Source organism: Ambystoma mexicanum, chromosome 10 (assembly GCF_040938575.1).
Source record: "Ambystoma mexicanum isolate Mex_15411 chromosome 10, UKY_AmexF1_1, whole genome shotgun sequence".
NCBI classification, from domain to species: domain Eukaryota; kingdom Metazoa; phylum Chordata; class Amphibia; order Caudata; family Ambystomatidae; genus Ambystoma; species Ambystoma mexicanum.
In genome coordinates, this window is record NC_090932.1 from 1644538607 (window position 1) to 1644566337 (window position 27731).

At 46.8% G+C, this 27731-nt stretch overlaps 1 protein-coding gene across 1 annotated transcript in view; it reads left to right on the top strand.

Annotated features, from left to right (window-relative positions):
- HIRA (histone cell cycle regulator) overlaps positions 1-27731 on the top strand; it is a 1376152-nt gene that overhangs the window by 1222100 nt on the left and 126321 nt on the right. The window contains exons 21-22 of the mRNA XM_069620059.1: positions 20713-20818; positions 23515-23637. Of these exons, the coding sequence (XP_069476160.1) occupies positions 20713-20818; positions 23515-23637 (229 nt within the window). The remainder of the gene's footprint in view (positions 1-20712; positions 20819-23514; positions 23638-27731) is intronic.

Consider the following 27731-nt stretch of genomic DNA (forward strand, 5'->3'; position numbering starts at 1 on the left):
GGGAAAAAGGCAGAGTTATGAAGCACACACATTTCAATACTTTTCAAAGAACCACAGTGAGGCAGGTTAGGCAAAGTCTACTGGAGAGCAAGGAAGTTCAAATGCCAGGCCCGCTCTTAGAGAAGAGAGCAAGCAAAATGTGTCCAGGATCACACAGTGGGGTTATTCCCAAAGAGTCTTTGTAGAAAGTTCACAAAAGATTGAGATTGAGGGCCTCATTACACGGATGGCGGTGAACTATGGCGCTATTAGCGCCATGGTTCATGCCGGTAAAATATCGGCACCGCCTTGGTGGAAAGGGGAATTACCGCCCTATTCCAAGGTTGGCAGGGCGGTAATTCCCCCTTCCACCATTGCCCTTCCCCATTCCCATTTTTGCCCCATAGGACTCTATGGGAATGGGGAAGGCGCTAATTACGGTACCGCAAATTGCGGTACCGTAATTAGCTCCCTGGTCCCTTTGCGGGTTGGTTTTTTAACACCTGCAAAAAGCAGGCGTTAAATGCCCAAACCCGCAAAGGGACCTCGTAGTTAGGCGGTAAGGATTTACCGGTAAAATACCGGTACCGGTAAACCCTTACCGCCATCCGTGTAATGAGGCCCTAAGTCAGGAAAAGTTAGTTAACAGGTCCCAGGCTAACCCAGGTTAGAAAGTCGAGGATTTACTGTCACCCCGAACGATCTGTCTCAAGGGAAGCCAGGCGGGACACAGTTCTTGAAAGTGGGAAGAACGCTCCAGCGGGGGCAGTTGTTCCTTGCAGCGGGTGCAAGCCGGTGTTTCGTCCAGAGGAAGAGGAGGTCTTGACGTGGAGGAAAGCTGAAGGTCGTTGCACTGCCAGGGAAGAAACCAGCCGCAGAGTTTCCCGGTTACAAGGTACCACTCTTTTCTTCGCAGTAGTGGTAAACCGTGGTATTCCGGTTGCCGGGGTGCTTGGCACAGGCAAGGCGGCCACGAGATGGTCCAGGAAGGTGAGAAGACGGGCAAACTGGTTATCCCCACCAGTCAAAGGAAGGAGCCTCTCCGGACTGGAGATCTCCTCTGTCGTCGGGGAAAAGTGGTGAGACGGTTCAGCAGGGCTCCACCGGTGGTGTCGTCATTGCAGGTTGGCTCGGCTTCTCCCTCCTCAGATTCTTTAGGTCCTGTGGCGACTTCTGAAGTTCCAGTCCCCAAAGCACTGCTTTTATGCAGAAACCCCCCATTCATTCAGCCTAGCTGTCACTCAAACATGTTAAGTGGTGAGCCGGGCGGCTCACCACTTGGGCCAATCACACAAGAGTGCGACTTGAGTTGCCGAAGCAACTCAGTCCAGGGTGCCTAAACCCCCTCGCACACTCCCTGTGGTACCCAGACAGAGTGGCACCACTTTTGGAGGCTTCTGTGGAGAAGCCCACCAAAAAGTGGAACAAAGGGCTCGACTTGGGTTGGAGTCACAGAAGCGAACACAAACGCCATTTTGGAACCAAGTTTCGGCAAAAAATACCAACCAGTGAATTTATATTAATTTTAAAAAACCAGCGGTATGTTCGAGGCTATTTTAAAAAGTGGTAGCCTCGAACAATGGGAAAATCCCATAGGAATATATTGGCGGTCCAATATAAAAAGTAGTATCCAAGGCCACCAGCCAAAACTTGGTCGGGGGGGACTGGACAGTGCCCCCTCGAACAACAGACCCCGGGGCAATCGAATTGCCCCAACCAGTATGTCCACAATAGGATGCTTTGTATTGCTTCTGTTCACAATTTGAGACTAGTAAAGCCAATGGTGACTTTACATGCCCTGGGAGACAGTAGTCAGTCCCAGGGTATGGAGTCTGTTGGGGGGTCGCTACAACACCCCTGGGTTACGGCACGGAGGGTGCTGTGTAACCCACATACCAAAAACACATGAAGCCCTATGGGGTAAAGGACCCCATAGCCCATAAAACACATACAAAGTCAAAGTAACACCTCAAATCATGTCTAAGAGTGGGAGGAAAAGAGTCTCACTCTTAGCAGGAGAAAAAAATAAACCCCAAAAATCCAGCAAAGCTGCTGGGGGACTCACTAGGTTTGGGAAATTAGCCTTTACAGAGAATTCTCCCTAACAATGAGCCTGGCTCCTTAGGCGCTAGAACTGAATCCAGCCAGGGCCCCTGTGTTTATGGGTCCCAAAGGGACATAAGTGAGTCAAGTGACCTATTGCCCCCATCACTAGATGGTGTGGTTTTTGTGTTCTGGGGCCTGTAGCCATGACGGCACTCGCCCTCAAGGCCCCTCTCATGGTGGGGTTATTGCGGTGGAACTGCCTGATTAATCGTGGAGCGTGGACATGCTCACGCTTTCCGTTACGCTCACCTGGTCTCTGCGGAGGCGTTGGGGCACGTTTTCAGTTCTCCCGGGGGTGAAATTGCTCGGGTCCGACTTCGCCCTCTGCGCTTTTGTGGGACTGGTGGTAATAGGTGATGCTGCTCGGGACTGCTCCTCGTGGAGAATAGGGGGCGTGAGTATGCCAGCTTGTGCGCCTGATCCCCTTCCAGACCCCTTCTCCCAAACCGTGGTACCCGTGGGATGCGCTGTCTGTGGAAAGCCCACCTGTTGATTAGTTTTGGCGAGCACTCCGTCCTGCTGCTTCTGGCAGGGGCGCTTGTATGATCTGAACCGAGTTCCTCACTGGCCCCTTGCATGTTGTAGTCCAGTCCTGCTGCGACTAAGCCGGGTAAGTGTTCCTGTTTGCCTTTGTCTTTCCTCATCTGTTTTTGTTGTATTGTAAAGTTTGTTGTCTTGTGTTGCTATCCGTTCCACTTTTGATGTTTGCTCTTTTGCTTTCTTCCCTTGCAGATGATGTTGCCGGTCCGGCAGAAGCTGCAGAGCTGGAGGCGGCAGTCGGAGGGAACGAGGAACGAAGCTGCAGCGGTACCGTAGCTGGTAAGTTGTTAACTAGGGGGAGCGCGGGGTTCAAATGTGGCACGGCCATAGGACGGATGTTCTAACCTTGTCTTTTTTCTTCTTCACAGAGTCCGAGTTCGTGGATGTGGATCAAGATCACTGGATGTCAGGAGATGAGTCTGCAGATGAAGCGATGAAGCACCGGTTTCCTGGAGGTGAGTTTGCAGGAGAACGCCTGGTTTCAAAGGTAAGACAACTGTCCAAGCGGCTGTGTGCGTCGCGTTGCACACGAGTGCACAGTAACGCGAAGCACTGGCCTTAAGGATGGAGCAGTTTATATAGCTGAGCTTCTGAAGCCACACCCACCAGGTTCAGCCTGCCTGCCACACCCGATGAGTCAGCACATGAGGATGTTCTCTGGAATAAAGGCTTTCAGCTCCTGGAAAGTTCTTGTAAAGTAAAAGTACTCCTGCACTGCAATAAAGTGTTCCTGCTCACATCTTTATATGAGCCTGGCGCCGAAGGTGCCATGAATGAGTCCAGTCAGGGCCCCTGTGTTAATGGGTCCCAAAGGGACATAAGTGAGTCAAGTGACCCATTGCCCCCATCACTAGATGGTGTGGTTTATGTGTTCTGGGGCCTGTGGCCATGACACAGGTTCAGTGGAACGGAATGATAGCATACACCTTCCCACCCACACCGCTGATACATAGGGTGATATGCAAGATCAAGGTGTCTTGCCACCTCAGCATCATTCTAACAGTACCGTGGTGGCCAGACAGGCCATGGTTCTCGTAGCTGCTTTTTTGGAGAGGTCTCCCATTCGCCTTCCGACGGGCCTGGCACATCTTCTGGCGAAGCAGTGGGCAGGGTCATCCACCCCACTCCACAGAAACCAGGAACCACACTGTGAGGGCTAAACAGATCATGCTAGGTCACCTCAGCCTTTCCCAGGCTAATCTACAGGGTTCCATGTGTTAAAATCGCAGCAAAAATGGCCGTGGACACAAAATATTGCAGCAAAAAGGCTGTGGTTTTGCCGCCGCAATCCATGTAAAGGATGCAGGGGACACCCCTGCAACCCCCGGACCCATTATGCCATTTAAGGGGAGCGGGGGACGCTCCCGTTAAATGGTGTAATGGGGTAAACCTTTAACGGGTCAAACCACAGCATTTTTGCCACGATTTTTTGTGCAGGTGTCATTTTTGCTGCGATTTTATCACTACATACCATCTAGAGATCATACAGGGTGCCAGGAGCAAGTCTGCCAGGCCCAATATAAGAGCAAGTGGGCCAGGTTCTGCCACTGGGCAAACTCGAAGGGTATCAACCCCCCTGGCATGCACCCTGGACGACGTACTCTCCTAGACACCTGCTGCACCTACCTAGCAGCCATTGGGGCTTACAGAAACTCAGAGGAGGAGATTTTTTTGCTCTTCCAAGCTGATTGCCAAGAAGCATTTGATGGGTCTCGCCAGGCTCTAGTCGCCCATCAAGAGGCTGCACCCCGTGTGGGATCTCAACATAGTTTTGGCTGCCCTGGTGCACAAACCATTTGAACCAATGGCATCCGCAGACATCAGGCTGGTCACCATTAAGACAGCCTTGCTAGTCGGCCTCACCTCGGCTCGCAGAATCAGCCAAATCCAGGCGCTGGTCGCCTCAGAGCCATATACTTCCTTTCACAGGGATAAGATAGCCCTGCGGACACACCCAGCATTCCTACCTAAGGTGCCTTTCGCATTCCATCTCAACGAAGAAATTGTGCTGCCCACGTTTTTTGCTGAGGCCAAGGATGAGGCACAGAGAGTTCTGCACTGCCTTGATGTCAGGCGTGCCCTGAAATTCTACTTGGACAGGACCAATGGCTTCCGCAAGTCGATGCACTTTTTGTCAACTTCGGCGGATCAAGACCGGGGTATTAGACCTCCAAGGCCTTCATAGCCCATTGGATGGTCTTGGCCATCAAAGAAGCTTACGAGGTACAGCATGAGCCACTGCCGGCAACCATGCACGCCCTTGCACTCAAAGCCAGGGCAATGGCAATCACTTTCCAGCAGCATGTCCCCTGGCAGGTTATAAGCAGGGAGGCCACCCCTTCGGCTTTGTGCAAGCATTACTGTTTGGATGCCAGCTCTAGGTCAGACGCGACCTTCGGACAGGTGGTTCTTAGAAACCTGTTTGCTTAAGGAGGGTCTCCTCTCCACCTTGGAGCTACACTCAGTTGTAATCGCCCATGCAGTATGGAGGAAAGGGGACTAAGGACTAAAAGTATGTTAGTCACTACGGTGAGTAACTTATCATTTCTGACATATGTTCTGGTGTTGTGTGAAAGTTACATTGTTCTGGGAAGAAATTCTACGTGGGATTTTTATGATTATGGGACTCACTTCCCAAGGAATACCGACTTTGTGTGTTGGGACGATTCCTAGGCAGAAAGAGTTTACTAGAGTTACAGCAATGTGGTTATTTATAGCACTTATTTAGCAAAAAAACTGATTCTGGAAAAGTGCTGCAAAACTGACTTCTTCAGATTGGCCACATGATATAGCTTTTTTATCTGCTAGAGAAAAGGTTTCTTATCAGAAGGAGAATACCATTGAAGATTATAATGCTATATGGTGTGACTTTATTGAATTATATGTTTGATTGTATTGTCTCATGCCCCATTTTCCTTTTCTTTTCTTTGTTTTTAGTTAAGGTTGTGACATAATGTCAAATATGAATTTGATGTTAAAAAGTTGAAGTTTTGTATGTTTAATAAAAACATTTGAACAAAATAAATGTATATAATTATCTGCAGGTTTTTATACAGTTATTGCATGTTGCCCCGTATTCTATGTAAATAATGATAGCAGAAGTTGTTCTAAATACACTGGCAGATAGTACTGATTTCCAAATCACTTTTATTTCAACCTTAAAGAGACTCTTGTATTGCAATTCACAATTTATGATTTGGAAGAGATTGCTAACTCATGCAGCATGCATTAAAAGTATACAGCTGTAGTATTTTGTACATTTGTATATACTGTATTCTTTTACCACATTTTATATTTTTCAAAATAGTTTATCAAACCATACCTGCTGAATATTCCCCGTACAAGACTAAAGCTGCAAAAGATTGGAAAGGCAGCTTGTGATAAGCAGCCTCTGACTTTTTTGCACAAATACACTCTAAAATGCAACTAACATGGTTAGATTTAGAGTTTGTGGATGTGATTGGTAGACATTCTTTCAGCTGCATGTATGCAGCCAATCGGATTGAGTTTAAGGTATAGGGATGGCAAGAAAAGAAGGGATCCTGTATGCTCCTCACCCAATGCCCGTGGACACATGCGATTGTTTGCGGACCAATCGTATGTGTCATCCGGGCACTTTGCCATGCCTTTTTCACACTGCATGGAAGGAGGACTGTCATGCTCTCAGACATTCGTGGCTGTCCGCAGACAAACAAGATGGGCTAACACGTGTTCTATTTCTTAAGGGAAGTTGAACTAGAATTTTTCTTTTTTTTTTTTAAAGATACATTTCTCTCTGCAATGCTATAAATGGAGGGGTGTGTGTGTGTGTGTGTAAGATTGGAGTGTTGTGCGTAAATTGGTGGGACACGTAAGCAAATCGGCTTGGTACCTTACATGACCTTGGTTATTGTCTTAAGTAATGTTGTGGTACGTCGTTTCTTGTATGAAGTGAAATAAAGTGTTATTAATGAATCAATGTATCAGCTCATGGTGAACTGAAACCCACCACAGATGATAATTCCTTGTGAAAATAAGACTTTCCATGTGTTAGGGAGATCTTCTTTTTGAAATTCTTACCCTCTCTGTCCTGAGGCTCTCTGCACCACTACTGCACTCATTGCGAGTTTTTCATTGACTTTGAAGGTGAGTGAGACTTTTTCATGTCTCTCAGGCAGCACCCCCACCTTGTGTGATGTGCTGACAGGGACCCCCAGTTTCCCTTTAACAATGTCATGTTGCTTCCCTGGAGAGGTCTAACGGTAAACCGGTATAAATACTGTGAATCGTTTCATTTACAAATAACATGTTTAAGATTGGGGCACATGTGATGGCGCACAGACGAGTCTGCAACGCGTACAGTGTGATTTCTGGCACCCAAGCAAGTGAGGCTGTCTGCCTGGGCTGCCTCTTTAGCGGTGAAGACAGTGGTGGAGTTTCCAAAGTGGCCGGGGCCACCTCCGAAAAACATGCTGAGAAATGCTTACTTGGAAACCGAGCTTGGTTGTGGTCTGATGTACTACTGATCAGATCAATAAAATACCCGGCTCGTTTTACAGTTTGCTCTTGCTTGCAAGGTCTCTGGCCCTCAAGGGGGCGTATAACAGGAGCTGCAGAGAACTGCTGAAATTTAAGTCAGACGTTTTATTTACATACAGGATACTTGAACAAAAGCTTTTTTGTTTCATTAAGTGTCCGGCGACATACTTTGAGCATAGTGAGCAACCAGGCTCGTTGCTAGCGACCCCCTCCCCATAGCAGATAAATGTAACCATTTTGACCATCTCCAGCACATGCCATTAATTAATACAGCTTGTACTCGCAACAGAGCACATTTTGCAAGGGCTTGAGTGGCATGTACTAGGATCCTGGGCTTCTCTGCTTGGGCTGCATAGCCCTGACTTGGCAAAGGCCAGTGCAGTTGACTCATTGCCCCGAGTGTGTACTGTCTGGGACACTAAAGTAACTGGACTCGAATGGGGCACTGGACTCGCACACAGAAGGTGTAAGGTTGGGGTGGGATGGGGCGAACTGAGCTGAATGATGCTTTTTGACTTCGACACTTAAACATAACATAGTGATTGATGTCTGTGCATGTGCGTGCCCACACCCTGGCATGCTTCTTCCGTTTTTAAAAAAAATGTATTCCAAAGAGTGCTAGTGCAGCCAACTAACTAAGTCAAAGTGTGTTGGCATGCGGATGCAGACTTAAGCTTCTGAATGGCGAATTTCACCATTGCTATTGTAGGAGAGATCAAAGCATTGCTTGAAAAGGGGTGTTCATCAGATTTAATTTCAGTGCATAGTGACAGAGTGGGAGAACATTTAAAATTATGAATGCTTGCCGGCTGCGACCCAGTATTGATCATGCACAATCTAATAATTAGAATTAGGAGATCGTCACAGTAGAGGCACGAACATCTTGAAGTTGTTATTGCAGAAAATCATTTAAAAATGCATTCCTGCAAATACAAGCCATAATTTTCTGGTTGCAGGGCAGGCCTGACAGGCAGGAGGGTGATTGCGGTAAGTGGTGTCCCCTACGGGTCACTTTATCTAACAAATAAAAATGTGCCACCAACAGTGGAGAGAGAAAGGCACATCAACATCCGCATGTGGCAAACTGAGAAGCCGCCTCCGATTACCTTAGAGAACCAAGGACTTATTGAGGAATCCAAACCCTCGTAGCATGGCACTTACCATAAGAACTCAAAGAACAGGCCCCTTAAAACAAACAGGGACATTTCAATTCCCAGGCCCCTATTGCCCGTGCGAAGAGAGTGAACAGATCCCGGGTGAAGAAGATGGGGCCAAAATGGCGAGGTGGAGCAGGATAAATGGAGATCACAGGAAGTGTGGGTTATTCGGGTGAGGTCAGAAGAGGAGGAGGTGGAAGGCTAAGAGAGCAGTAGATGGGAATAAGGAGCACCAGAGTATGGCGGCAATTGCTCGATAAGGTAAGGTATTGCCTGCTGATTAAAAGTGGTTTCGCATTTTGTGTGTAAAAGTATGGCAAGTGTGGTTAGAAGAAGGGAGAGTAGGGAGTGAATGCGAGGTGAGTGAAATAAAGGTATCTACATTAGAGAAGGAAGAAGTGTGAAGGGGAGGAGTAGTACAGAGGAAGGATGAGTAGTGTGGACGTGTAGTAGTTAGCTTGGAGGGAGTAGTTGTGTGGAGGGAGGAGGAGGAGTGATTTCGAGAGATGAATAGTAGTTTGAGTAGAGTGGTTGTGTGGAGGAGAGTGGTGGTAAGAAGAGGTAACAACAAACGGTGGGGGAGAGGCCCAGAAAATATAGTTTTCGGAGTGATATAAGAGGAATAGAGGAGTGCATGGTGGACTTTGAGAGAAGTAGTGCACGAGGGAGATTGAGAGTATAGAGTGAGTGTGAGAGGAAAAAGACGGACTCAGAGCAGGGTGTCTGCAAGGCACAAATCTATTTACCATTTGATTACTAACAACTGACTAGAGATGGGAAAGTTAGGACTTCCCTGAGGATCCTTAGTGAGATAAGACCAAGGCCCTTTTAGTTAACATCTCGGTTCATTTAGCGCTTTATCATACTGAGGCTAAAACAATCTCTGTTTACCAACCCGGGGCTAAGGACGTCTGCTTTAGTGAGGAGGTGCATTGAGACTAAGGAGACAGAGAGTGAGGAATGCCCCATTGATATTTCAATAAAAGCCCTGGAACAGCCTCTGGGATTTGGAATGATTCTATGCCATCTGTGACATGCTGCTGTTCTTCTGGTGTTTAAAGTAGGCCTTATGTTAATGGTAGGCTTAAGTTGTGTACGTTCGATATTCACTGTAGGTAACCACCCAGATGCTGGCTGTCAAAACATTGGAACTGAAAGCTCACCTCACTGGTGTATTATGTTAAGAAAGATTCCATTTATGTGTAATTTTCCCTCCAGTTGTGAACCCCCCAACTTTTTGCTGTTGTCTAACCATCCTAGCCTGACTTTTGCCAGTGGAGCACAGCCTTCTGCTGCACTCCACTGGGTTTTCGCTCAATTTGTTATGGGGAAACTGACAAGCCTTTAAAATCAGTCAGTACTGGGAGACTTTGTTTCCCTTAGCCTTTCACTTTTGATGCAAGTTATTTGCAACATTTTACCAATGCACAAAGAACCTAACTGGTACAGTGCGCTGGGGGCTTCCTTTCGTTTTTAAGACCCTAGACACCCTCAAAGGATTTTTCGGGAAGAAGTACAAATGTGCCATGGACAGAGCTGGTAGGAGCTGTTATTTTTCATGTATTTTTAACCCTTTCTTTCGGGCCATATCGCGTTTACCACGTTTGGCCCTGGACAGTGGCTTGACCCCAAAATGGCCATTCCACAAGGTCCTTTGTTCTGTCCTTTGGCCCTCTTGTCCCTTTGTCTTTCCCAGGTAGAGCAGACCCGGGACCGTACTTATTTGGTCATGCATTCTTCCGTGAAATGCCAAGCTTTTGTGGGCTTCTGCATGCCTTCTGTGTGTGCCTCCAGGATGTGGGCTGGACTGTCTAGTTCCAATACACATCCTGGGTGCCAGAGAGTCTGGTGTGCTGTGAATGACTGGGACCACTGTGGTCCATGATTGGTGCATGTCTGGCATGGCTATATGTGAGCAGGTCTCTCATTGAGTCCTCTTTGTTTTGGTGCAAAGTAGATTCTGGATAAGAGATGGGCCCAGACACCCATACCAGGTCAATCTTTTGAGTTCTCACAGAGCCTAGGATAGGATCTAAGCATGCTGAAGCTAAGAAGCCGTGTCGAGGAACCACTGGTGACCCGCCAGAAGGTTTGGCACCCTGAGCCTGCTGTTGTCCGGCAGGACCCCTCTGCCTCTGATCCAAGTTAGAAGGTCTGCAAAGGCGCTTCGACCCATTGACCAGTGGGAACAACTATTCACGGCACCTGAACAACTATTCACGGAACCTCCACCTTAACCTGCAAGCGAGCCTTCTCAGATGTGTTCCTGGGCCAACCAGTGAACTGACCAGCTTGTGCAGGACCTGTGGTCTGGAACCGCCGTCTTGAGTTGACTCTTGAGACTTTGGAGATCGTAAGCACTGGGTGTAAGGCACTCTCCTGCCGAGTTTCGTACACCTAGGCACCCTAGGTCTGGAATTAGAAGAGTACGCCTGAACCCGCACGCAGTCAATGTTGCCCAACCGTGGTGACGAACTTCGAGGGCGTGCTGCTGCTGTGCCCCCCTTTGCCCTGAGAGGAGCAGCAGTGAAATAGAGTTGCTCCCTTCTCCAGTAGAGGAGAAATCGTCACTGCCCCGCCACAGAATCATCCCTGGAACTCTGCCGATGAAAGCCGCAGAGCCGCACAATTGCAGCATTTGAACCTGCAACCGAAGTGGACTTCGACTGCCGAAGTTTGGTCTGGTGTGCGCCTTGGAATGGTGAGTACTTGCACTGCTTAGCGTTGGCCCTTGGTGCATCCATCAATTTTTAAGCACAAGTGTATTCTGAGGACCAATCACCTTTATGGTGGTAGCCTGTGCTACCATCCTATTCCCAACTATTGGAACCTGTTATATTATGTTAGCAAAACTTATTGAGCGCACGTACGCCCGCAGGCATCATGGCGCTTGTAGCATGAAAGGAGATTTAAAGATATGTAGTCTTCAAAAATAGCATTGTTTTCACTAACCAATGGAAGGCAAGGTGGTCAGCGGTCCCTCGTAGGGCAAGAGGAAGATTGTTCCAGGCTTTAGCGGCCACAACCGAAAAGGCTCGCCCCCTGATCGAGACAACCTAAACCGAGGGACCACTACAAGAAGAGCCGACTGGGAACGGAGAGAGCGAGTGGGCACATAGTGGACAAATTTGGCTTGCAAGTACTCGCTCCGATGCCATAAAAGGCCCGATGTACAATGCACATGGACTTGAACATGATCTGATCTGCAACGGGGAGCCAGTGCAGTTGCCTCAGCAGCTGAGACATGTGTGCTCCGAACAGGGGGCAAAGAATAGATCTTGCAGCTGCATTCTGGAGTAGTTGTAATCGCTTGATCAAATAGCGAGGTTGCGCCAAATAGAGCGAGTTACAATAATCCAGTAGACTCAATACCAGAGCTGCGACCACCGAAGCTTGGCATGCTGTGGGATGAAAGGGAGGACCTTCCGAAGGACACAATGCTTAAAATGGCCGGTCTTACGTACCGTTGCTACCTGCTCATCCATGGCCAGGGAAGTGGAGATTTTTACCCCCAGATTCCTGAACGACAGGACAGACATGCAGAGAATGCCAAGAGAGGAAGGCAAAAGTCAGCGGTCCAGAACAAATGGGGAGAGTTGGTACCGACGACCAAGACCTCAGTTTTACTCCCATTAAGCTTTAGCCAGTTTGTCGTCATCCATGCCCCTAGTTCCTCAAGACATTTCCTTAGCCGAGCAGCTGTCTCAGATTGGGTAAGATCCAATTGGACCAGAATCTGGGTATCAGCCGCATGTGAGTAATAGCAGAACCCATGTGACTGAAGAAGGAGCAAAAGAGATCTAATATAAATATTAAAAGGAATTGGGGTTAAACCGATGATTTTAGCGCTGATCCTTGAGGAACCCCACAGACGAGTGAAACAGGTGCAGATCGAAAGGGAGGAAGAAAGACTGGCTGGAAGCGGTCTACCAGAAAGGCCGAAAACAATCCAGGACTTGGCCAGACAGGCCAGCCGCAGAAAGGCGAGAGATCAGGGTGGAGTGATCGACCATGTCAAAAGCAGCTGACAGATCTAATAACAAAACTGCTCTGACACCACCTTGATCCACCAACCGCACCAAATAGTCAAGCACCTAATTCAAGACAGATTCAGTGCCTCTCCCAGGCCGAGAGCCTGATTGGAACAGGTCAAAATACTGGGAAGACTCCAAAAGGTTGGACAGAAGGGGGGAACCCAGAGCTTCCAGAACGTTCATCTGGAACGGCAAGATTGAGATGGAACGATAATTGGCCAGCACCTCAGGATCCAGAGAAAGCTTTTTAAGCAAAGGAATGACCAAGGCATGCTTAGGAGAGGGCAGGATCGCGCCAGTAGCAAACAAGGTGTTAACTGCCGTGGTAATATGAGCAATCGTATCACCCAGCGCTTCCTTTAGAAGGGCCAAAGGTATAGTATCCGCAGGGGAAGCCGATTTCAATCGCTGAATAGCTAGCAGTCAGAGTTAGAAAAAAGTGGGAACATGGACAACGTCCCCTTGGCAGGGGAGAGCTCTGCATAAGCCTTATCATTGGTAGACAAAAACACCTTGTAATTTATAGCATCTCTAATTGATATTTTGGCCACAAAAATGAAGAGGGAATCGCACAAATCTTGTGAAGGCGGCACCAGAGCGTGTCCTTTCTCAGAGGTGGGGAGCGACCAGACCAGGTCAAATAGGGCCTTTGGTTTGTTAAGGGCCCCCTCTAGCATGTGGCTGAAGTAAACATTCTTGACATTAATAACTGCTTTGTGATGGGCAGTGAGAGCACTGGGAAAGATTGCTCTAGCTTCACAGGAGTAGGTAAGACGCCACTGTATCTCAGCCTGCCTGCACCGCAGTTTACTTGCTCTAAGTTCCTTAGAGAACCAAGGTTCTGGGGGCGGCTTCTTTGTTTACTCTGTTCTGCCCTCTTGGGGGAGACCCTCCTCGAATAGTGGGAACTTATTCTTCACTGCCTCACCTGCCTTCCTGAGTCGCTACAGCCCCTGCAAGAGACCCTGTGTTTCCCTCGACCACACGATCGTGTGTATCTGCACTGAAAGTACTTTTGAGCGCTAGGCTCCACTCTTCTTAGGGATTGGACTGCCTCTCAGATAGGGTTGATAAAGTTTCCTTACAGATTGTGGACCCTTGCTGTGTGCCATTCCTATAGGACATTGGTATCTGTATATATGTTGTATAGTAGTGTTGTGTTGGTTAAAGTATTACTGCTGATCTTTGCTTGTGTTTGATTTAAAAGGCCTTTAATAAATGTATATGTATGTTTAATATACACCTGACTGAGAGTAATTTGTAGTGTCATTTACTGTGTGTGCTCATTGTGGGCTTTCGATCACCCTCACCCCTCCTGAGACCTAGTCTTGACCGCCGCCAATGCTACCTTGATTGGTATGTCTTGTCCAGAAGGTTACCCTGTTACAAGAAACTAGGCTGGCCTTCTGAACCTCTGCCTCCAGGTCAGAGTTCAGAATTCCATCTCAACACATTGGTCTCTGGACTTTCAAAGATGGTTCCAGTGCTGTCGCCTAAGTGCTGCGTGCAAGCAGGATGATGGCAAGCCCATTGGAGAAGTTGGTGAATCAAAGGCAAGGCAAACTGTTCAAGATCGGGCACAGTGTAGCACTGCTGACCACAGCCAGTGTTTTTCTGGAATATGCAGTTGGCGCCCATTGGTTGTAGTTTGTGTAGGATTTGTAGTCCTCTGAGTCCCAATAACACTTTTGGAGTTATTGGTTGTACTTTTGTTTTTTAATGCTAAGCCTTGGGTACTACTAGTCCTCAGGATTTCTTTTTTTTTTTTAAATATAACATTTTATTGTTTTGAAATGATAACATACAAAAAACATACGCCATTGCTTGGTTAAACATCATCAAAAGAATAGCATCAACGTCACTAGTATAGCAGCAGAGAGAAGACTCCGGGTCCCAGTTCATCATCAAGGACACAGGGAGAAAGTGAAAAAATTACAATGTTCCTCAACCCGCCCCATCCCACCGACCCCCAAACCTTCTGATATTTCTGAGGGCACCCACGAGTACTGTAAACACGCTTCTCGAGGGATATACACCTGTCCACCTTGGCAGTGCAGCGTCTGAGCAGTGGGTGATCCACTAAAGCCACATGTTTTTTGCCAGCCCTAGCATGACGGACAAAATCACCTTTTCATATTTTGTGAACCGTGCTTTTGTGAAGCATCTGCGAGCCCAGTAGTGAAGAAGGTGCCCCCGCTCTCTTCCACATCTCAGACAGCCATCACTAGCTGGTGTAACCCATTGAGCCATTGCTGTGTGTGAATAATAATCCCAATGTAATATTTTATATTGTATAAGGCCCCTATCCGAACCTTCGTTGGGAAGATATGAGCCTATACCCATTCCTCGGGATCCACTGACCCAACATCCTGCTTCCACCTATCCCTGAGCGGGGTCAGCTCCTTGGCTCCAAACACCGTTATCACTTGGTACAAAATGAAGGTTACCTTGGTAACAATGCGTTCAGGAAAGAGATTAGCTTCCATGGGTGAACATTGCAGAACTTCTTCCAGAGAGGGGAACTGAGAGGCCATAGCATGACTAAGTTGCTTGTGTCCATAGCACTCCTTTTCCGGTAGGCCATACATGACTTGCATTACTCTGAATGGGATAAGCCATCCCTCCCGCACCATGTCCGCTATGGCATGCATCCCTCTGTCTTCCCAGCCCCTGAAGAAACACATTTTTAATAGCTCCAGTAGATGTGTATTATTCCAGAGGGGTTGGTCAAGTGTCGGTCTGCCGCCCCAGCTTGTGTGTGGCGTGCATCTGACCACACCCGTCGGGTGTGCCGCACCATCAATTGTAGGACCGTTTTTCGTTTCCCGCCCCCATATAGCACTTATTTGGGTGTCGTCCCTCCCATCCATCCCCTTTCAAGCACGATGTGAAAAAGCCTGGGGTCTTCATGTAACCAATCATTCACTGTCCCGAGCTGTGCGGGCCAGTAATATCGCTGAAGATTGGGCAAGCATATTCCCCCTTCCCACACAGAGCACTGAAGCGTTTTAAGAGTGGTATGCGGCTATCCCACCCATCCCCCCACCAAAAAGGCTTCCCCCACAACAACTCACAGAGGGTACCCTCAATCGAAGCAAAACCGTTTTACGGTCAGGGAGTGGGGTATTTTGTAACATAGAGAAACTTTGGGAGTGTAAATATTTTGAAATTAGCTGCCTTACCCATTAGGGCCAGCGGGAGCGATTGCCAAATAACCGTGTCTAGATTGAATTTCTCTACCACTGCGTGAAGTTTTGAGGGCTGGATACTCAAGTGAATATCCAAATATTTGCAACCGGAGAACGAGATTAAATAAGGGCAGTCCCGTGGGATTGCTTCATCCCCACCCTGCAATGGAAAGAGAACAGACTTTTGCCAGTTGACTTTGATTCTGCTAAACGTTTGGTGTTCCGCTAATATTCTAGTCGCTACATGGCAGGAGGCTGTAGGTGCACTCATATAGATCAAATGGTCATCTGTATAAAGTGAGACCGATCGTCCTCAATCCCCCTGCCCCCCAAAAGGTTATTTGATTCCTACTCAGTCCGGAGCTGTCCTGAGTTTGAAAGCAAGTGGCGCCATGGCTAAAGTGAACAGTAGGGGAGATAGAGGGCAACCCTGTCTCATCCCTCTCCCAAGGGGAAAGATCCCAGAGGACGTCCCATTGGCTCTCACTGTTGGCTCAGGGGCATTGTAGGGTAGGCAGACCCATGTCAGAAAGTTCTACCCAAACCCCATGTGGCCCCAAATCTCCCAAAGCGTAGCCCAACAGAGTCGAAGGCTTTGTCAAAGTCCATGGCTAGAAGTGCAAGCCGCTCTGTTATCAGGGCTTGGCTTATAGCGAGCTGCACTCTGCAGAGATTCATGCATGTGGACCTACAGGGCATGAACCTGCACTTATATGAGTGAGCCATTTACCCGGAGGATACGGTTGCCAGGACTCGCACCAAAACTGTGGCCTCTCCATTAATCGGCGATATCGGGCTGTAGGAGGCGCAGTGCTCGGGCAGTTTCCCGGGTTTTGGGAGGACAACTGTGCAAGCTTTCTTAAGGTCTTGGGGGGTGGGGGGAGAGTGTCAATCCCGTTTACTTTGTGCAAACAGGAGATGCATGGGCCCAATAACCAGGTCTCCCAGATGCTTCTGCACCTCTACCGGGAAGCTGCTTCGCCCCAGGGTTTTACCTGATTGCAACTGCGAGAGTGCTTCGGCAATCTCTTCTTCGGTAATGTCTGCCTCCAGCCCTAGTGCCTGCAGTGCTACAAGACTGGGGAGAAACACTGATTCAAGGGCGTCCAACCCCTCCATGAAGAACCGCTTCTATAGGGGACTGTAGAGTGCCTCATAAAAAGCTGTGAATGCCCCAGCAATGTTTGCATCCTCCGTCAGCGTCTCGCCATGTGCATCATGAATAGCCCTTACATACTCGTTCCCTCTGTCCCGCCTTCCCAATTATGCCAGGAGCTTCCCCGCTTTGTCCCCTGATTCATGGATCTGGCTCGCCTAACCCAGTGGGCACATCTGGCATTGTCCAGTGCCACATTGCAAAGTGACTCTTGTGCTGTGAACAAAGCCTCTTGGGAAGCCCAGGACCTTGAAACGAGAAATTTCTCCTCAGCCTGACTAGAGGCAACCTCTGCCTCTTCCACTGCTTGAGCGTGTTGCTTCCATTTCGTAGACAACAGGGAGAGTGCCTCTCCTGTGAGCACCATTTTATAGCCCTCCCACAGGGTGACCGTGCCGACAACCGTCCGTTCATTCATAGTGAAATATCCAGACATCTTGTGAAACACACGCTCTATAAATTTGGGGGCTCTCAGGTAGTATGTATTAAGGTGCCACATGGTGTAGGGCCAGGTTTGTTGGGTTGTTAGCTCAATCAGGAGTGGGGAGTGATCTGAGATCCCTCTGGCCAGGAATTTTGCAGAAAGCAGCCTATGAGCAATCGTGAGGGACAAAGAAGTCATCAGTTTGTGACATAGAGGCATGCACAACCGAGAAGAAGGAATATCCAGGTTCGGAGGCGTGCAGCATCCTCCATGCATCGACCAGGCCCATCGCAGTGGCGAAGGAGCGCAGTTTTGTGGAAAGAGTTGTGTTTCTAGCACCATTGTTGGTTCTGTCCTGTCCCAGGTCCATGACCTCATTGAAGTCTCCCCCAACGCCCACGTGTCCACCTGGCCGAGAAGAATCAGCGCTTGGAGATCGTTCAGTAAGGCAAGTGTAAGAGGGGGAGGTGTGTAAATTGCCACTATGCACCAGGTTGCCCCCCATAGTTCCTCCTTCACTAGAACAAACGTACCCCTAGGATCAGATTGAGTTGAAAGGGGATCACCTTATGTACACGTACCATCGTACCCTGTGCCCCTCATGAAAAGCCATTTTATAATTGGTTCTCCTGAAGAATTTGCAGTCAGTCGAAGCGAGGTGCGTTTCCGTCCGGAATGCAATGCCCGTAGCATACCTTTTAAGATCTGATATGATATGGCATTTATAACACGCCTATACACAAGAGTTTCAAAGTGCAACAAAGCAAGGGAGGGGGAACAGAGGGAAGACCGACAACGATCTTACTAAGGCAGGTGACATTGAGATTGCGCAAGTGCAGGGGAAGTGGGGAAGGGAAAGTGTAGGCAGGGAAAGTGTAGGCAGGGGTAGGGGGCAGTGCAATACATAGGATAAACTGTAAAAATAAATTAAATAAATAAAACAGTAGGTAAAAGTGCAGCCAGCTAGTGGCAAGTGCATGGGGTAAGAGCAGACATCAAGTGTCGAGAGCTGGTGAGGGCTGTAGGGGTACAGAAACAGCGCCCAAGTGCAGGGATGGCCCATGAGTCAGTGCAGGAGTGCAGCTGGCGGCGGAGGGGACCGGTGCGCAAGATCAGAGGGTAGCCAGGTGACCAGTGCAGTTTCAGTCAAGAGGTCAGCAGGGGAAGAGGAGGATAGAAAGTAGAAGCAAAGAGGAAGGTCTTGAGGTGCTTCAAGAACTGGAGATGGTTTGCCTCAATTTTCAGGGAAGCTGTTCCAGAGGAAGATCCGAGCCAAAGAAAGAGATCTACCACCAACTCGTTGCTTGGAGAGGCGACTGAACCTGAGGGAGTTGGAGGCAGATGAGCGAAGAGCTTGTTTTGGTAGGGAAGTTCTTCAAAATCTGCTACTGTAGCACTTTCTGCCCGGCTCTGTCATCCTAACTGTTTGGGGAGTCTATCAGATGAGAATCTGCATGAGAAAAGTAATCCATTGAAGGAGAAATTACTTAACGTAATGTTCTTTCTATGGATTGTTCTCCTGCAGATCAGATCATCGCACCTCCCATCCATCCCCGCTCAGAAAGTTCTTACGGCTTGGCGCATTTGTCCATGCGAAGGTGATGGCTCTGAGGTGACTGCTTAAATCTGGCTAGTGGCTTGTTGTTTAAAAAAAAAAAAAGACAAAAAATCGTACTATTTTCTAATTCTGCGGGGTCTCCCCGTTAGGATGTTTCCCATTGTTATGTTTTTACAGGCTAGTTAGCCTAGCCTCCCATAGTTTTCCTAGTTTTCCTCTGCAATGTTCAAACACAGTAAAAAAGGTAGGAACTGAGGTATGGGGCGTAATGATGTGGTATTTATACGATGCCTGACGTCACGTCCGGAGCTGAACTGGCCCCTTCAAGGGACGAGCAAGACTGTTCGACGGCCGAGTCGAGGTCCACTACGCCCACTTGGGATTGGCTTCCTCTTGTGCTACGTAAGTAGTCGAGGTTGGACAAAAGTGTTGGTGCAGACAACCAGATTACATAGGAAAAGTGCTAGCTGCGTGTTAACTCTTCTTCCAATCAGGCGGCGCTTCTTTTCAAACCTACAGCAGCCCCCCAATTACCGTGATCACCACATTCAAACTTGACTGTGCTTCTTCATGGTCAAGCACAGGATGTGGGTTCCATTCAAGAATCCAACATCCCAGTCACACTCTAGCCAGATCTGCTCAGGTCCAGCTGCTGCTCTGCACTCTGGGGAGGCAATTTCCATAACCATATGTGGCTTCATCAGTTTCCTTTCAAATAAAGTGACCACTGTTAAGCTGGAGAATTCACACTGCATTTCTAAAACAAGGTTGCCTTCTACATATTCCCTTTGCATACAGAGAGATGAATCCTAAGATATATCTCTCTGCCACCAAGCAATTGAGTCAAGAGATAACAATGTGAAGTTACTCTCACAATATACATTGTGGCTTTGACAACCTGAGCAATCTCTCAGTGGGCACATAGGAATCACTACCTTGATGTGGCCTTGTATTAGGATCCATCAGAGAAATAAGGGTTGTTGAATAAGTCAGGAAAAAGATAAGAAAATCACGGGCTTTTACCAGGGATAACGTTTTTTAACAAATGAAATTATGCTTTTATATTGAGCTTCATGCCGTATTCCAGCCTCTTAGTATGTTGTCTTGTTTCCAAGACGAGCACGTTGCCCATGTGCTATCTTGCCGGGCCACACTTACATCATCACAGACACTAACACCATCCAGGTGTCAGATGGCCAGCATCTCGTCTTAGCTCTGTTACATTTCTTCAGGTAGAATTCATGGCCATATATATGGCAACACCAATGCCCCATTTACTCATAGGAACAAAGTATAGCTGTGTGACTGACTGGGTACTAGATTTTACTACATAGGTGTCTTCGAGAGCCTCCATCGGGATACAGCAAGCTTGTATCCCACTTGATACACATAGGTAAAGGTCTGCTATCAACCAGTGAAGCAAATGCACTAAATGTGTGAAGTTACTTGTATAGGGAACATTAACGCTGAGGGAGTTTGTGCCTCTCGGGGGTCATATCGGAGGTGGGTCCCAGATAAAGCCAAAGATGTGGACCTATTTGAATAAGAATTGGTAGATCATTAAGGAAAAACAAAAACATTCAGGGCCACTCGGTAAGGGCACAGTTTAGGACTTTATTCCGCAAAGATGCCGGTTAGGACGAAGAACACAGCAGTTAACGCAGAAAGTTGAGTACCTTGCATGTTTTATTTATTCTTTAAGTTTAAAAAGTAAAAAAAATGCTTCTATGTGCATTTTTCCTTTTTTGTATTCTTTTTTAATTGATAGACGCTGCTTTTTATAAATACGCTTTACATGTTTATATAACTTGTTAAGGTTAGTGTGTGTGTATTGGACTTTTTAACGTTGTACTAGCTAATTCAAAAACTACTGGCAAAGACAAACTTTAAATCCGCAGCCCAGGGTTGCAAGGACTGTATTGTGTTAGTTCTTGGGCAGCTATGTTCTCCCTCTGTAATTCAATTAGTGGCCAGCTTTCGAACAACGTTTCTTAACTTGTTTGGTTTATGCCCTGCATTTTTCTACCATTAAGGTAATTTGCTTTTTCGCAGAGGCTGACACAACGATTTTACAGACGCTGCTAACTCAGAGAGGTATTCCAGTGCTCAGCTTGTCCAATGGAAAAGCCTACTGCTTCAACCCATCTCTCTCCACGTGGTAAGTGACTAACCATGTTGTAGAAAATTGACTGTTTGAGCATGTTGTGAAACATGTATGCAGTGTGAAAGCTGAGCATGATCCTGTGATCCCCCACAACTAAAGCAGTAGCCGGACTCTGCCAGTACTCTAGAATGAAAACCCCATGAACGGTGCATGTTTAACATCGGGCTTGCCAGACAGACTGCAATAAAGTCTACTCACTCAGGCAGGCCCAGACCAATGAGCCTGCTCAAAAAGTTCTCACAAATATGGGATGTAGTCAGCTGTAGTGCTCTCAGCGTAACTTCATAAAACTGATTATTGGGTTCGCTGAAGATGTCACTCGGACACAATCATAGATTATCAAGGCTACGGCTAAGTTATCATCGGCTCACTTGAGACTGATTACAAATTCACTCTCTGATTTATTTTGGCCACATAAATAAGCCATTAGGTTAGCCTGCAGCGTTTGTTGGAATTAGCATAATCAACACATCCTGGTTCCCTCTACCTGCCCCCATTTCCCCAGGTCTCCTTAGGACTGTGGTCCTCTGTACATTCTTCACCCTCCCTAGCTACTGTCTGCATTCTCGGCAGGCAAATGTGTCACTCAGACGCTGTGATTTATAATGTCCCCAACACTTCTTCCTTGACTCTGTATCTTTCTTGGTTGCGGATGATTTTGTCGGGTCACGCAGTGGTCCACCTGGACACTCCTGCCAAACACCCCACTTGGTACCCTCAGATCTTCCAATGGGGGGTCAGCAAATATGCAGTTGTTTCGACCCCAGGGTACTGTCAGCTTTCCATTCCTGGTGGTAAAAAGCAAGTTTGTTTCTACAGCTCCTCCACCACTTCAGGAATCCCATTTAGCTCAGTTGGTGAAGAACTTGAAACTTTGCCAGGTTAGTTTCCTTTCTCCTCAAATGTTTCCTTCCCTCTGCCTGATCTTGATCTGACACCTTCTCTCTACCTGTCCCTCTCACTGCTTGTTCTTTGCCTGCTGGCTATCCTGCTCCTTCCCACTGTCTTTCGTCCGGTCTTCCTCTTTCTCTCGCTTTCTTCTCTTGGTCTTTGTTGCCTTCAGCTCCTTCCCTTCCATGCACCTCCTGATGTTCTTCCTCCTCCATCCTCTTTTTCTTTCTTTCTAATTTTCTTTCCCCACCGCTACTATCTCTTCACTCCTCCTCTTCTCATCTCCACCTCCTACTCTTCATTCTTTTTCTTCTCTCTATTTCCCCTCTCCACCTCCTCGCTGCTACACCATGTTCTACTCTGCCCTTGTCTCTCCTGCACTTCCGCACTCCATCTACCACCTTTGCCTGCTTTTATGCTTCTCATATACAGCGTACCAAGGCTTGGCCCGGACCGTGTAAATGTGTGATCAGTGTCAGCTTTGTGAAAGTAAGTTTGATGATTTGGTCAACTCTGTGCAAGTTAGGTTTTCGCTAAGTGGTCTGCATTGCTGCACCTCGCACTGATATTAGATGGTGGCTGCCCGCTAGTAAGAAATGTGTTTTACAGCAGCACCAGTCAGCCAACTCCCCATCAAGGGCACCAGACGCTCCTTCTGGATTCTCTCCACAGTATGGTTTCTGACATTTTCCCCGATGATGCACACTGGCCACTGTGGTCTTCTGCAAGTGGCACCGTGTGAATTTTCAGAGAGTTGTGCTTGCTAACATCTCTCCTTACATAAACTGGACCCTTAGAGTTAACACGTGGCTTGTGGGTTCCCGCTGCGTGTTTCCTTCTCGTTTCTCCTTTCTACACACCTTGTCTGATTCTGCGGCCATAACAGGGTTCTCGTGGATTTCCTACAAACACGGCTACGGATGGGATGAAGGAGCTGGATGATCTCCCATAGACCACGTCTTCTGTCCGTATCATGGAAAAGGAGGCAGTGCCCGGACCCCAGGGGCACTCAACTTTAATCCCCTAGCCTCCCACATGTGACTGTGTCACAAGTTACTTTCTGATGACTTTAAACATTGGAACATCCAAAGCATGTCTATCTGTTAGGCACACAACTGCGAAACCTTTGTAAGATTGTGTCATTCTTAGTCCTGGGTACAACACCAACTTTAAGACAATAGGTCGAAGTAACTGAAACCAGATATTGAGGTCAAGCTAATTCAGCCCATGTTCGCAAAGTCCACACATACAGAGTAATGTGAATGTTAGGAAAGATGTTCTTCTTGCTGCTTTCCTCCCATAGTCTTATATGGGACACCCTTTCTTTTTGCTTTGTTTTTGACTGCTGACTTCCTTGAGGTAAGTAAAGCCCTCTGCTTTACTTCCCCTGCTTTTTGCACATTCTTATTGGGAAACGGATGAGTCCATAAGACTACCTTGAAAGGGAGACAGTCTTCCTTGGTGAATTTCTTGTATTTATAAAGCTGTACACATTACTTTAAAATGAAGTGCGGTTAAGATGCTTAACATACTTCCAACCTTTTATTTTACACCTTTGGGGTTTCAATTGCAATGTGTCCAGGATGGGCGGGTGGTAGCAGAGATTTTTCCACTGTGTTTTCAGCATTTTACTTGTGCACTTTTGACCCTGCTACACCAGGATGTAAAATAAAGGCAAGACATGAATGGAGCTAAATATGTTTCATTTGTTGCCTGTAGCACCGCCCTGTGCACGGCTGGTTGTCCATGTCTGCTATCTAACATTTCTTTGTCCCTTTCCCTTTCTCCTTATTTATTAGGAATCTTGTCTCCGACAAGCAGGATTCGCTGTCGCAGTGTGCAGATTACAGGAACAGCCTGCTCTCCCAGGATGCCATGCTGTGCTCAGGACCATTAGCCATAATCCAAGGACGGACCTCAAAGTATGCACCACTGTTGATTGTACTTGTATCGCTCTTTGTTACCATCATTGTACATGGTTTGCACGGCATGGGTGGCAATGTTATTGGGTGACAGAGTGGGTTAATGCTGCTGGTTATATTAATACATCTTTAACACTGATGGGATTACATTTCATACACCACCCCTAAATCCAGACAAAGAAACGGACAGTAGTTCTTGGCATGGGGACAACTCGGGTTTGACAAAACTTTAATGGTTTCCCCAGCTCTTAAACCAACAAGAAGTACATGTCACGATGCTTAGGTTGCAGAAGAAGTTCTACATAGAGCACACATTAGTTTATACTTTGCCAGATGTTGGCAACTGTTCCTAGGGACTCTTGAAGAGAAACAGAATGAGTAATTCCCAAATAAGGTGATTTATCATCTTATTTTGCCTTAAGAACGATTCTTATCCTGCCATGGTTGTTCTCTCTGAAACACAGCTATGGCCAGAAGGAAATGCAGAGGTCCCTTTCAAAATTGTTTGAGGTCTCCAGTTGGGAAAACCTGCCTGCATATGTTAACAAAAAACTAATTGATTTGTTGCCTTTTAGTGTTTACAACAGCCGCAGGCGCAGACTGGCGATTGAGAAGGAAGACAGTGAAATGCACTGGCGGCATCTGCCTGGTGTTACCCAAGTAACTTGAAGGCAGCAAACGTGCATCTTACCCTTGAAGTATAATATCTACATGAGTGTGGGATATTGTGGCAAGCAGTCCTCTAGTCTCTTGCTGTGCTTCCAATAAGAGCTCCCCATACAACCTCTACTACAACGCCCAGTTACAATAGTTTAATATCCCTCTGGCTTATACAGCTAATGAGCTTTTAGAGACTTCCTGCATAAGCGCCATTGCAGACAACAGTTGAGAACTCTTTTTTTTGGAATCTGGGGCTCTGCTGCATATAATATCTTTATCGCTGTGAGGAGTGGTCACCTGAAAAGAGTGCAATGCCCAAAACAAGAGGCAAAGAAGCAATCCCACATCCTAAAGCTACCAAGAAAACTCAGGACTCGAGTTTGCAGAGTGCAGAAGGTACCCCGGGACAAACTGATAAGGGAGATACTCGACAGCAAGAGGGAATAGATCAATCTGTAACCACGGCAGTCTTGAAGCAGTACTTCACTGATTTTGGGGATGAAATTGCAGATGCAGTGCAGAGGCAGAAGGACAAGATGAGGGAGGACTTGGCAGAAACCTTGCAAGACATAAAGAGGGACGTTAATAAAATGGAAGAAAGAGTCGACACCAATGAGAGGGCTATACAAGAGCTAGCAGATGACTCTAGGAAATCGGATATGCTTCTGGAGCAGCTGGCAACCGCAACACATTTATTCAGGCAGAGGATCGTGAAAACAGGTCTAGAAGATCGAATATCCACATAAAAGCTTTGCCTGAGGAGGTAATGGACAAAGATCTTAGGGCTGCGGTTGGCAATATTTTCACAGCACAGACGACCTGGACCCAGAGAATCAGGCAGATATTCACCTGGATAGAGTACAAAGGGTTGGTCCCCAGAGGATAGAATCGGGGGCGAGACCGAGGGATGTCCTGGTGGCGGTTCATGATTATTCCACAAAGGAGCGGATTTTGTTAATGGCAAGGAAAGCGACTCAGATTGTGGAATCAGAAAAATACAATATTAAGGCTTTTACACCATGCAGAGGAAAATACACCGACACAGGCTTGTAAAGATTCCCAGAATCTTTATTACAAAAACTGAACAGTATCGAACAAAGTACACAAATAGCTATTTGGCTGTCAATACATCACAGAGACCACCAGCAGGGTTCAATGTGAGCAGTGAGCAGAATTTGCTAGCTGGACATCAGCATATTTATACAGTTTGTTATAATGATGTCCAGTCTCTTACAAGTTAATTATACACTGGGATAGGGTTGCGCCAGGTTCGTTTCCTAATTTACATATCTCGTGCAAGCGGTTTACTTTTAAATACATTTACTAACAAACATTACTATTCTCTAATTTAACGTTACACTCTTTACATATTGCTTTAATACAGATTAAACAAATGTTTCGCATGTCGTATTTGGATAGCATTATTGTTCTTGTATACTTGTAGGTTAACATTGCTGATTCAAGTAATCCCCTGATTCCGAGGTCAACGAAGGAAAAGGTCTACATGACCCTAACATGTAGCCTGAAGGCAGGTTGGACATTAACCCTCCTACAGAGGTTGAAGAGGTTAAGGCAAGAACAAGAGCATACGAGACTGCCATTTTAGACTACAGGGTGACTTTGTACAATAAGCTAAAATGGCGGTTCTAACCTAAAATGGAGGCTCGATTCACTTTAGGTCACGACCTTGTAATACGGATTTCCTCGCAAAGCGACTGGACATAGGCCAACATATACAATGAGGACGAAACAATATTATATCAGTTCTAACAAACCCTCCTTTTGGCCTATGCCAAGCGCTAAACTACCTTCAATCACTTTGCGACTAACTCCACATTTCAACATCTATACATCCCGAATCATTGTCTGACATATCTATTGCCATTTGATCAGACACAAGAGTTTCTTTTAACACATACTCTTTGGAAACCTTCTCTGGGGCGTATATTTAATGCCCTAATACACTTGTTGCTTGCGCGCAACATCCCCCTAATACTGAGCATATACCAGGGAGACACTGTATACAACAGCAAAGAAACAGAAAACTTCCCAAGATAATCAGCAGGGCCGAAAACAACTTCCATCCCCATGACCGTAGGAGGTCCCAAAACCATGCACTAAGTTCCCAGTTTCCCTCAGGAACATGTACTTCTGAACTAAGAACATGTAGATTTTGGATAGCCCTAAAGATCGTTGGAGAGGAGTCTGGTACGTAAACGCAGCAAGCGGACCCCACTAATTTACATACTCCTCCACGCTCGGCTAGAATGGCATCTAATGCCATCCGGTTCTGAAGAGCCACTAATCTTATCACTTTCTGTTCTAACGTCATATTATAGAGTATGTCAGTGGTCCGATTGATGGTTCTCTCCAATACTCTAGCCAGTCCCCTGATATCTTCTGAATTCGTAATTTGGCCAAAGAATGGCACAAAGGATTTCATGATATCTCCTAGAGTTTGTGCTGGAGTATCCCCTTTCACACCTCGTCGTGGATGAGTTTTCGAAACATCTGCAGTACTGGCAATAAATACCCCAGGTAGTAGAATCCCTAAATAGCAGGTTCCTTGCCAATCCCTGGGCAACCATGGAAATGCCACATCACCGAAAAACAAAATAGACAGGTTAGCCTACGTACAGAGTTCTGTTCTCACTAGTCAAATTTGCAACGTTGGCACACTTTCTAAAATTACCCATTGACCGTGTTCCATTCCTCTGTAGAAGGATACTGAATCGGGGCTATGGTTAACAGAATAAGATGGAGGCGTGGCATCCTTATTGCCTATAGGAGCCATTTTGAAAGAGATTAAAGACTGAAAAGGACGAGACAATCTATCAGAGGGCCTAACAGAAGCAACGTTTGGCTTACTTCTATTTGCAAAAAGCGAGCATCCCAGGGGCATCAAAACATGTTTTTCAAAACTATTTAAATTTGTACCATCAAAGTTCCCTGAGATGCTGTCATTCCACTGGCCAAAGAATAGTGCTCTAAGAGAAGCGTAACAGGCAGTTGTCAAAGGGTAAAGGATGAATATACCAACGTTGCGGTAGATGTGAACAGATCCAACAATTGGTTCTATTTAAAATTGCATGAGTGGCATTCATAATTAACAAAAGGGTATTATTCTGATAGTTCCGTCTATGCGAAGACTCTCTAGGCGATAATGTATGCAATTGCACGGAAGTAGTGGGGATAACAGATACATTTTCAATAGGTAAAAAGTCCTCTAGCGGATATGCTTCCTCCAGATACCATAACCCAAAACCAACAGTTACTAAAAATCCAGTTATTATCACAAAAAGGCAACAATACACTTTGGGGGTCCCCTTACATGCTTGATCATTGTCTCTGCTAGTCACATATTTATCTAAAAGTTTGGTACGGGCGGTAGCGGGTGCAGGCATTGTAGTCTTCAACCGAAAAACACCAATTGT